At 38.5% G+C, this 11,529-nt stretch overlaps 1 protein-coding gene across 1 annotated transcript in view; it reads right to left on the bottom strand.

Annotated features, from left to right (window-relative positions):
- Nucleotides 1–1,133: 1,133 nt before the first annotated feature.
- Nucleotides 1,134–11,529, bottom strand: part of ANKRD45 (ankyrin repeat domain 45) — a 45,463-nt gene continuing 35,067 nt past the window's right edge. Inside the window, exons 3-5 of the mRNA XM_035010782.1 lie at nucleotides 7,801–7,895; nucleotides 4,794–4,932; nucleotides 1,134–2,045 (exon numbers count right to left, since the gene is read on the bottom strand). Coding sequence (XP_034866673.1) covers nucleotides 2,014–2,045; nucleotides 4,794–4,932; nucleotides 7,801–7,895 — 266 coding nt within the window. The 3' untranslated portion in view covers nucleotides 1,134–2,013. The remainder of the gene's footprint in view (nucleotides 2,046–4,793; nucleotides 4,933–7,800; nucleotides 7,896–11,529) is intronic.

Raw genomic sequence — 11,529 nt, 5'->3', positions numbered from 1 at the left:
AGTAAAGGAACCAGGGGCACCTGGGTGGCTCAGTCAGTTAAGTGTCTGCCTACGGCTCAGGTCATGATCTTGGGGCCCGGGGATTGGGCCCCACGTCAGGCTCCTTGCTCAGCAAGGAGCCTTATTCTCCCTCTCCCTCTGCCCCTCCCCCCACCTGTGCTTGCACTCTCTCTCTCTTTCTCTCATAAATAATTTAAAAAAAGAAGAAGAAGAAGAAGAAGAAGGTAAAGGAACCATAATGACAAAAATGTGGCAATCAAGGAGTTTCCAGAAGACAACATGACCATATACATTAAAAGCTTCAAGAAGTTTGAAGATAAGGATTGAAAGACAAATAAAGGAGAGAGAGGTTTATTTTGTACTAGGCATCTCCACAAGTGTCTCAGTCTTATCTAGGAATCTTTGAAGTGAGATTCAAGAATCCTCCCCTAATTACCAGGACCATATGCCTGGGAAGTCATGTCATATTCAAGATCAAGGCTCAGAAAACAGAAAGTTAGAGCAGAAACAGTAAAAATGGCAACTAGCCTTGTCCCAAATTGCTGTGGTGCTTAAAGGTAACGGACTTCGCAGCGCACAGCAGGAGAACTGAGCAAATACAGACAGACCTCCTTCTTCGTGGGACTCCACTGGGTGTACCAAAGGGGAGTGGCAGTTACTGCCCTGTTCTTTTGCTGAAGGCAACTGAAACTCAATCGCTCATGGATAAAAATTATCTCAAAACTTAAAAATTTGTGACACAAATTTTAAAAGTGTTATCTCAAAACCATGGCTGAGAAAGTGTCAACTGACAAGGAATTACTGAATTGCTTATTTCTTTTCCTTCCCCTCTATAATGAAAAACTAGCTTTTGGGGTGGGACAAAAAAGAAAGTCATTAAGAACAACAAATAAATGTGGGGGGTTTTTTTGTTTTTTTGTTTTTTTTTTAAAGATTTTATTTATTTATTTGACAGAGAGAGACACAGTGAGAGAGGGAACACAAGCAAGGGGGAGTGGGAGAGGGAGAAGCAGGCTTCCCACAGAGGAGAGAGCCCGATATGGGACTCGATCCCAGGACCCTGGGACCATGACCTGAGCCGAAGGCAGTTGCTTAACAACTGAGCCACCCAGGCGCCCCGAATGTGGGTTTTTTTTTTAAAACATGTTCTTTCTATAAAAATTTTCCACAAAATCAAAAGTAATGGAAGTCTCGGGGGCTTTCAGATAAACTAGGAAAAAACGACATTCCAAATCACTAATATGAAACCAGCAGTGATACTTAAAACCTAAAAAGTATAAAACAGAACAGAAAGAAAGATACCATGGAGTCCCGCTGAAATATCTATATTGCCAAACCTACAGAATATGGGAAATCTAAATATGGGTGTGTGTGTGTGTAGAGAGAGACAGACCAAGGAGGTGGAAGTTAAAGATAAAGAAATGAAGGTTTCACTAAAAGACTAAATACCACCTCACAGGTAAATTTTAATTTGGACGTAAAAAGTAATAGCTGTACAAGAAAAGGACCCTGATCCAAACCATTCTTAATATTTCCTTGCTCTAGAATGGCATTCTATAGCTTTCCTTTTGAGAGAGGGAGAACAAATTTTTCCTAGGTAATACATCTTTTTTTTTAACAATTCCTCAGTTGAATGGAAATGTCCTGCCTCAGTTACAAAGAAAACTGTTAGATTCCCTATATAGACATTAGAGCTCCCAGAGAGCCTTGGTGAGTGATTCGTACCCGAGTGCTCTCTGGAAAGAGCATGTGGGACTCATACGGACCTGCACTTGGAGCAGAGACAAGGCCAGAGTGTCTGGAAATAAGCATGCTGAATAGGGTAAAATTTTAAAAAGGGTGATTTAATTTCATACTTAAACCTTTTTATAAAACCTCACATCGATTTTCTTTACTTCAACTGGCATATTGAATAAGTTTGCTTTTATAAATACTAGAAGGAAGTGTGGTCTTTTATAAAATATATATTCAGTAGAAGGTATGATCTTGATTGACTTCTTTTCTGACCATGGCTTAGGCTACAGATTTGGCACTTTTCGCTTGACCTGAAAGGAAGCAGATTTTAAAATTACACTTAATTAGCTTGTCATATAAAATAAAAATGAAGCCAGTTTTTAAAATAATTGGCAGGAAATAAATGAGTATGTCCCAGCCTGAACCAGTCATTAATGAAGCCTTGGTATGGGTATATCAATTCAAGAATTCTCCCCTACCCTTTTTTTTTTTTTAATATTTAAAGGTATGAGGTCACATTTCCAATATAATCGGTATTATTCTTCCTAATTCTGCTATTGAATAGAATAATTTGAATAAACTGCTTAACTTCTTTGGTCTTCACTTTCTTCACTGTAAACTGAGGGGATCATTTCAGAGGTTCCAAGATCTAACACTTCTATAATATGAAGGTATAAGATACTGAGGTGCTTGGAGGGGGTGTAGGAGACCTGGGGGGAGAGGTGATCTTCCTCAGAGATGGGAAGGGAAGCAGGAAGGGGTGATGGGCCAGGCTAACAGCAGCGGTAGATAGTGGGAGATGGTGGGAACCAAACTGTACCATCAATAATTCAGGCCTTAGTCATCTCACTCCTGGACTATGATGGTCTCACTCCCTCCAGTCTCTTCTTCATCCATTTTATAAGGAAAGCCATAGTATTATCCCTTACTTAATCCCTCTTCTCTGCTACCCCAAAGCCTTAAATGGCAACCCACTGCCCTGGAAATAAAGACCAAACTTCTAAGCTTATAATTCAGTACTTTTAATGAAGTGAGCGCAAGTTAACTTTCCAACCTTCTCTTCTCCTATTCCTCACAGACTCAACTACAATCAGCCAGATGGATCCTGGCCACTTCTCCGTTCCCATGTTTGAACCTCTCATCATCAGACTGGGCTTTCATTACAGAATTCCCTTCATATCCCACCCTTGCTCCCCATCCTTTCAGCAATTTCTCTTTCTTCATGACGCTTCCTCTTCATACTCAGGCTTCTTTGAATATACACAGCCCTGAGTTTATCTTTTCAGGTATGCACCCTCACTCACAAACTGGGTGGTGGGCTGCTTACAGACAAGGACAGTGTAAAGCCTCTGTCTCCCTTAAGGGGACCTCAGCGTGTGCTCTGCATAAGCTCTACATATACCGGGGAAAGACAGCAAGGGATATTCTGACAGAAAAAAACAGAGCCCCTTCTGACAAACAAAAAAGTCTTTGGTACTCAATATCCACATTCAAAAGAATGAGTTCACCTCATATATAAAAAATAACTCAAAATGGACCAGAGAGCTAAAAGAAAAGGAGCTAAAACTACAAAACTCTTACAAAAAAACATAAGACTAAGTCTTGGTGACCTTGGATTAGGCAATGTTTCTAGATATGACACTGAAAGCATAAGCAACAAAAGGAAAAATAGATAAACTGGACTTCAAACTTAAAGCTTTTTTGTCTCAAAGAACACAATTAAGAAAACAAAAAGATAATCCACAGAATGGGAGAGACCATTCGCAAAGCATATATCAGATAAGGGACTTGACTCCAAAATACATAAAGAACTCTTACAAATCAACAACAAAAAGACCAGTTTAAAAATGGGCAACGGATTCAGATAGATACTGCTCCAAAGAAAATACACAAATGGCCAGTAAACACATAAAAGATGTTTAACATCATTAGTAATTAAGGAAATGCAAATTAGAACTACATTAAGATATCACTTTACACCCACTAGGATGGCTAAATTTTTTTTAAAAAGACAATAGAAATGTTGATGATGATGTGGAGAAATTGGAATCTTCATATATATTGCTTATTGGCAACAGTTCAGCAGTTCCTCAAATGATTAAGCACAGCCTGGCAATTCTCTCCCAAGAGAAATGAAAACAAGCAGTCACACAAATTTGTACAGGAAAGCTCACAGCACTGTTATTTATAATAGCCAAAAGCATGGAAACTTGAATATCCATCAACTAATGAATGAATCCATACAATGGAATACTATTCAGAAAAGAAAGGAAAATTGAAACAAATTCCAACATGGAGGAACCTTGAAAACAATATGCTAAATGAAAGAATCCAGACACAAAATGCCACAGATTGTATGATTCCATTCGTGAAATGTCCAGAACAGGAAAATCTATAGAAACAGAAAAGATTAGTGGTTGCCGGAGGCTCGTAGGAGATGGGAGGTGATTGCCAGTGGTGTTTCTTTTTGGAGTGGTAAAATGTTCTGAAATTAGATGGTGGTGATGATTGTATAACTCTGTGAATATACTGAAAACCACTGAATTGTACATTTTTAAATGGTGAATTTTATAGTATAAGAATTATATCCCAATAAAGCCGGTATTTTAAAAATTCTTAGGTATGCCTGCCACCAAGATTCTGAATGCACCTTCCCCAGGAACAGGATAGTATTCCCCCAACAGGCTTTTCAAAATGCAGTTATAATACTGAAAGTGCTTTTTCAAATTCTGCCACTCTAGCTCCTAGGAGGACATGCCTTCCTAGTTGAAAATCAAAGGCATAGTAAATTATATAAAATTAAATAACAAGTAATGGTAACAATATTAAAATTAGTATTAGACATTCTCTATAGAAATAATTCAGTTATTATTTTTATTTATTCTTAATACTGAAACTAGTAATAAACCTAGGGAGTTATATCATACTTGTATATGTGCTGATAAAAGGTTAATGGCTACTTAATGAAGATTGTTAAAATCAGAGTATCTCAGAAATAACAACACTGAACTTCATCTTCATCTTTTCTGACATTCAAACCATTTTCATCCAAAACTTACGTGGTGTTGCCATTTTTGTGAAGATAGGAGTCACGGTATCTTCCAATTGTTGTTTCTGTTCAAAAATCTCGTTAATGGAAGCTTCCAAATGGGTTTCCAACCACTCATTTTTTACATGGCATGCAGTGAGGATGGTATTCTAGAGACAGAAACAAAGAGTTTATTTTCTACTTGTTTATTGAAAAATAAAACTCTATAGTATCTCTAAACTAGCACTGTGCAACAGAACTTTCTGTGATGATGGAAATGTGCTATCTGCATTGTCCAAACCAGTCACCATTTGACATTTATAGCCATAGAGAACTAGAAAAGGGGCTAGTCTGACTGAGGTACTGGATTTTTAATTTTATTTACTTTTAATTAATTCTAACTTAAAACAGCTACACATGGCTAGTGGTTGCTATGTTGGACAGAGCAGCTCTAACATTAGTGGAATGTTGTATATAATAAAACTCATAAGCTAGAGTCATGAAGTCTTGGGCCAGTGTACACCCTCTCCCTAATTCTTTAGTCTCATTGGGCCCTGTGATAAAGAGAAATGTTTGCAAAGGTTGGAGAAGAACAAGTCGTTGGTATGACCCGGATGCAACTCAACAGACAATGCTATTTTATTCCCTCTCAGATGGTTCAGAGGAGAGGAAGTGCAAGAAATTCCAGAAGAGCTCCACCTCACTGAAAACGTCTCTGTTTGCATTGCAAAGCTATTTCTGCCCATGCACAACAAACTGAGGGTGTCTGCTTTAAGATGTTTACTTGTTCTGTGGTTTATAATAAGAGAAATGAATGCATTTATTGCATAGCCTGTCCATATTATTAAATAAGCAGTATTGTATGCAGACATATGTAGAATCAAGTGGATTTGGAAAGATGTCCATAATATATTATTAAAAGGAAAAAAAACAAATTAAAGAATAATATGTAGTTTAAAAAAAGAATAATATGTATAGTGTAATCCCACTTTTAGAAAAACAAAACCTTATAAAACCATATGTGTGCATACATATATTTATATAAGTGATAGGACAAGTATGGCAAAATTAACATAAGATTGTTGGGGTGCCTGGTGGCTCAGTCATTAAGCGTCTGCCTTCGGCTCAGGTCATGGTCTCAGGGTCCTGGGATCGAGCCCCACATCGGGCTCCCTGCTCCACGGGAAGCCTGCTTCTCCCTCTCCCACTCCCCCTGCTTGTGTTCCCTCTCTCACTGTGTCTCTCTCTGTCAAATAAATAAAATCTTTAAAAAAAAAAAAAAGATTGTTATCAGAACCATAGGGTAAGATAGTAAGACTGGAAATGGGAAGAGAGAAAGCTATTAAGTTTGCTTTAGGCATTTCAATTTTGTTCTAATTGTTACTATATGTACACAGTATTTTCTAGTTCAAATAACCAAATACTTAAACACCGAAATTTAAAAAGTTTTTTATAGTAACTAGTTGGACAAGGCACTGTCTGTGGCAGGAAATTTTTGTTTCCCAGATCCAATAGCTGAAATAGCTATTCTAATAGAATTTTGCCTATATTTTGTTGGTTTCATAAGAGATTTTGTAAAGTGTTTTACAAACCACAAGTGAAATGTGTAATTTATCATGTTCTCAGACGTGGGGATGTATTACACTTTGAGCAATAGCTAATTCTTTTTCATGAGAATTATAAGTCACAGGGAATTCACAGAATATCCTGCACAGAAATGCAAGAGATAATTTTTTTTTAAAAGATTTATTTGAGAGAGACAGTGTGTGCCCAAGCAGGGGGAGGGGGAGACCGAGAGAGAGAGAGAGAGAGAGAATCTTAAGCAGACTCCCCACTGAGTTGGGAGCCCTATGTGGGGCTCCATCCCACCACCCTGAGATCACAACCAGAGCTGAAATCAAGAGTTAGTCACCCAACCGACTGAGCCACCCAGGCACCCTGAGAGAGATAATTTAAAACCAAAACACAGTTCTGGTACCTGGAACATATATTTTTATTTTAGTGTATATCCAAAGCAATAAACAAGTCCACATGCAGAACTTAGTATATGGTAAATGTGGGAAGTCAGCTTTACAATTAACTATCCTTACATTTGTGTATCTTTTTTTTATCATTATGTAGAGTTTGAATATGTAATATATAGATCTCGTCTGAATATGTAATATATTTCTTTGTATATACAAAGAAACTAAAATATGATATATATGTAAGTTTTAAAGCAAAACTTAATGAGTATCAGTAGACCCAACTAATCAATAGAATAAGTAGAACATTGCCAGAATAACTCTATTTCTGTGCCCCGCCCATAATTCATCCCCCTCTCCTCCTCCAAGAGATCATGACAATCTGTGCTTATAACTTTGCTTTCTTTTTTAATAGTTTTACCCTATATGTAGGTATCCCTAAACCATATAGTTTTATTTTGCTTGCTTTTGAAGTTTATAAAAATCTCTGTAGTCTTTGCTGATTTTTTTTTTCACTCAACAATATATTTTAAAAATGTATTCATGTTCAGGTGCCTGCTGACTCAGTTGGTTAAGCACCTGTCTCTTGATTTTTGGCTCAGGTCATGATCTCAGGATGGTGGTCTCAGGGTCAAGATACAGCCTTGCATCGGGCTCCCTACTCAGGATGCAGAGTCTGATTAACACTCTCTCTCCTGTCCCTCTGCCCCTCCCCCTCCCCCCTTGCTCATGCATGCTTGTGCTCTCTCTCTCTTTCAATAAATAAATAAATAAATCTTTTTTAAAAAGTATTCATGTTGTTGAGTGTAATACTTAGTGCATACATCTCTATGTCACTCCTTTATATTATTTCATTTAATTTTTATCAGTCTATTTCTTCCTAGTTGTTTATTAAGGAAGGAGCAAAGGAAGGAAGGAGGGAGGGAAGAAGGGTAGGAGGAAAGTGGGAAGGGAGGGAGGGAGAAGACAGCAGTAAGGACCACCACCTACCTCTAGAGCATTAGTATAGAAATTAAAGATGTAAGGCAAAAATCTCAAAAGACTTCTGAACAAACAATAATCATAATGCAGTACCTTGTCTTCCTTAAAGAGCTTCCCTGGTCCCTTTTCTGTGTCTGTAACCGCTGCAGAGACCTTTGCAATATATTTTTTCAGAGCCAGCCTTGCATCTGAAGGAATAGGACAATAAAATGCACAATAATAAGACAAAGACTAAGAAATATGCTCAACTATTTACAAGGTACTATTATATATCTGGAGTTTATAAAGACTGTGTATAGAATGGGCGCCTGGGTGGCTCAGTCAGTTAGGAGTCTGCCTTCAGCTCAGGTTATGATCCCAGGGTCTTGTAATTGAGCCCCACATTGGGCTCCCTGCTCAGTGAAGAGTCAGCTTCTCCCCCTCCCTCTGCCCTTGCCCCCCACTCATGCTCTCTCTTGTTTGCTCACTCTCTCTCAAGTAAATAAATAAAAAATCTTAAAAAAAAAAAAAAGACTGTGTGTAGAAGATTTGTTAAGGTTGTTTTCACTGAATTTCAAGATAGATGATACTCAACTAGCATAGCACTTTGGGACATTCACCATGTTCCTAAAATGGTGCTAAAATTTTGAAGACAAATAAATATTATATGTGATACCTAATCCCAAAGAGACCATATTCCATTAAAATTTCTACTCTAGAGAAAGAAACAAAAATTCATTTCCAATAGATGAGCCGTCACTTGCTTTACCCCTTGTGATCCTTCAAAATAAATTCAAAAATAGCTTTTCTCTTTTTTTAATATTTATTCATTTAAGTAATCTCTACACATAACATGGGGCTTGAACCCATGACCCCGAGATCAAGAGCTGCATGCTCCTCCAACTGAGCCAGCCAGGCGCCCAGCTTTTCCCTTTAAAAAAAAAAAGTGTTTAAAATAATTCCATTCACTATAGCACCCATAGTAATGTCATCACAAAATCTGCAAGACCTGTTTGAATAAAATTACACTTGGAGAGAAATAAAAGACTTAAATAAATGGAAAGGTTTACCATATTCCTAGATGGAACAACCGAATATTATAAGTTGTAAATAAGCCCCAAATTCATCTGAAGGTTGAAGTATTAACTTCCTATGGCTGCTGTAACAAACTTTGATGGCTGACAACAACACAAATTTATTCTCTCACAGTTCTAGAATCCAGAAGTTTGAAACTGGTATCAATGGGCTAAAGTCAAGGTGTTGGCAAGGCTGATTCTATCTGAGGGACCCAAGAGGAAAACCCATTTTCTTGTCCTTTTCAACCACTAGTGGTAGCCTGTATCCTTGACTGGTGGCTCTTTCCTCCATCTTCAAAGTACATCAGGTCTCACCTTGATAAACCAGAATAATCTTCTCATCCTTAACTGAAGGATCTACAAAATTCATTTTGCCATATGAAATAACATTCACAGGTTCCAGGAATAAGGACCTAGATATGTTTGGTAGCCATTTTTCAGCTCATCACAGCCTGCCCTAAAATTCACATCTATCCCACATGCAAAATACATTCACCTCATGCCAACATCCAAAAATCTCAGCACATTACAACATCAACCCATGTCCAAATGCTCATCTAAAATATCATCAACTCAAAAGTCTCAAACCTCATCATCTAAATCAGCTAAACAAGCTATGGGTGAGACTTTGGTGTGATCCATCATTCTGGAGTAAAATTCCTCTCCATCTGCAGACTTGTGAAACTAGAAATCAAGTTCTCTACTCCCAAAATACAATGGTGGGACAGGCACAGTGTAAGAGTTGTAGACACTGCCATTCAGAAAGGGAGAAAGTGGAAGGAAAACAGGAGTCACCAGTCCCAAGCAATTTTGGAATCCCACAGGGCAAATCCTATTAGGTGTCAAGACCTAGGAATAATCCTCTGTAGCAGAAGGCTCCATCCTCTTGGCCTGTGTTTCAGCCTGAATCATTCTTTTTTAGGAAAGGTAGCATGTATTCAAGCTGAATAGCTTCATCAGTCTGTTTCCTGACTGTAGGGTTTTGGGAGTCCAGCAGCCTTTTTTCTTTTCTTTTCTTTTCTTTTTTTTTTTAAACATTTTATTTATCTTTTTGAGAGAGAGAGCACGAGCAGGGGGAGCAGCAGAGGGAGAGGGAGAAGCAGACTCCCCACTGAGCAGGGAGCCCAACATGGGGCTGGATCCCAGGACCCTGAGATCATGACCTGAGCCAAAGGCAGACGCTTAACCAACTGAGCCACCCAGGCACTCCAAGCAGCCTTTCTTCTTTTTGTTTTCTCTGTGTCCCTTTGTTCAAACTGACAATGTTCCTACTGGTATAACATCCTCAAAAACCTTGTGAGTCTCCCTGCAAGCCACAGATACTCATTCCATTAAGCAACAGGCTCCTCCATGGGTCCTTCCGGAATAATCTTATTTCTATTTCTGACTTCTGCTAAGATGACTGAGGGGAGCCATGAGTATCACACCCAATCTCTTCAGCACAAAACACTGTCCAGCCACATCCTTGCCTTTTCTCCAGAGCACACTTTCCTAATAGTGAATCTCCTAATTTTAGCACTTTCCTAATAGTGAATCTCCTAATTTTAGCACTTTTGCTACCTGGATAGGCTGAGAATTTCCCAAATCATCAAGTCCTGTTTCCCTTTTACATAACAATTTTTTCCTCAATTTATCTTTCCCCTCTCACGTTACTATAAGCAACAAGAAGAAACCAGGTCATGTCTTCAACACTTTGTTTGGAAATCCCTTTAGCTAAATGTCCAAGTTCCCCACTTACAAGTTCTGCTTTTGGTATAAGGACAGGACACAATTAAGCCAAGCTTTCTGCCATGATTGTCTTTCCTCCATTTTCCAATAACATGCTCCTCATTTCCTTCTGAGCCCTCACCAGCAGCATCTCTAACATCTGTGTTTCTACCAACAGTCCACTCAAGGCAACCTAGGCTTTTTCTATGTTGCACCTCAAAATTCTTCTATCTACTCATTACCCAATTCCAAAGCCACTTCCACATATTTAGATATTTTTTACAGCTGCACCTCAATTCCATGTACCAAAATCTGTATTAGTTTCCTATGGCTGCTATAACAAATTATCATAGACTTGACGGCTTAAGACACTAATGTATTATTTTACACTTCTAGGTGCCAGAAGTCTGAAATTGGTTTCACTGGACTATAGTCAAGCATAGAGAGGGCTGACTCCTTCTAGAGGCCTGAGGGGAAAAACCATTCCTTGCTTTTTTCATCTTCTAGCAATTTTATGTTTTCCTCAGATTGTAGCCCCTCCCAACACCTTCAGAGTGCATCATGCCACTCTCTGCTTCCAGTCACATCACCTTCTCCTTTTCCTGTCAAACATCTATTTCCTTCTTATAAGGACACTGTGATTATATTTAGGGTCCACCAGGAGAATCCAGGATAATCTCTCAATCTCAAAATCCTTAATCCTTATCGTATCTGCAAAGTCCATTTGGCCCTATAACATTCATGGGTTCCAGTAATTAGGACCTGGATATCTCTGGGGGCTGTTATCCAGCCTATCATGATCAGCATACACAATCTCATGAAACTCCACATAGGAGTTTTTGAGAGAGTTAAAAAGATCACTGTACAGAGGAAGATGGAAGCAGGATAGGGGGACCCTAGGCTCATCTCATCCCACAAACAGAAGTAGATAACAATCATCCTAAATACCCCAGAAATGAACCTGAAGACTGACAGAACAAATTCCACAACTAAAGTGAGAGAAGCCAAGAAGAAGAAGAAGAAGAAGAAGAAGAAGAAGAAGAAGAAGAAGAAGAAGAAG

The sequence above is a fragment of the Mirounga leonina genome, unplaced genomic scaffold, assembly GCF_011800145.1.
Source record: "Mirounga leonina isolate KUSES-001 unplaced genomic scaffold, KU_Mleo_1.0 Mir_154, whole genome shotgun sequence".
NCBI classification, from domain to species: Eukaryota; Metazoa; Chordata; class Mammalia; order Carnivora; family Phocidae; genus Mirounga; species Mirounga leonina.
This window is presented reverse-complemented; position numbering and strand designations above follow the sequence as displayed.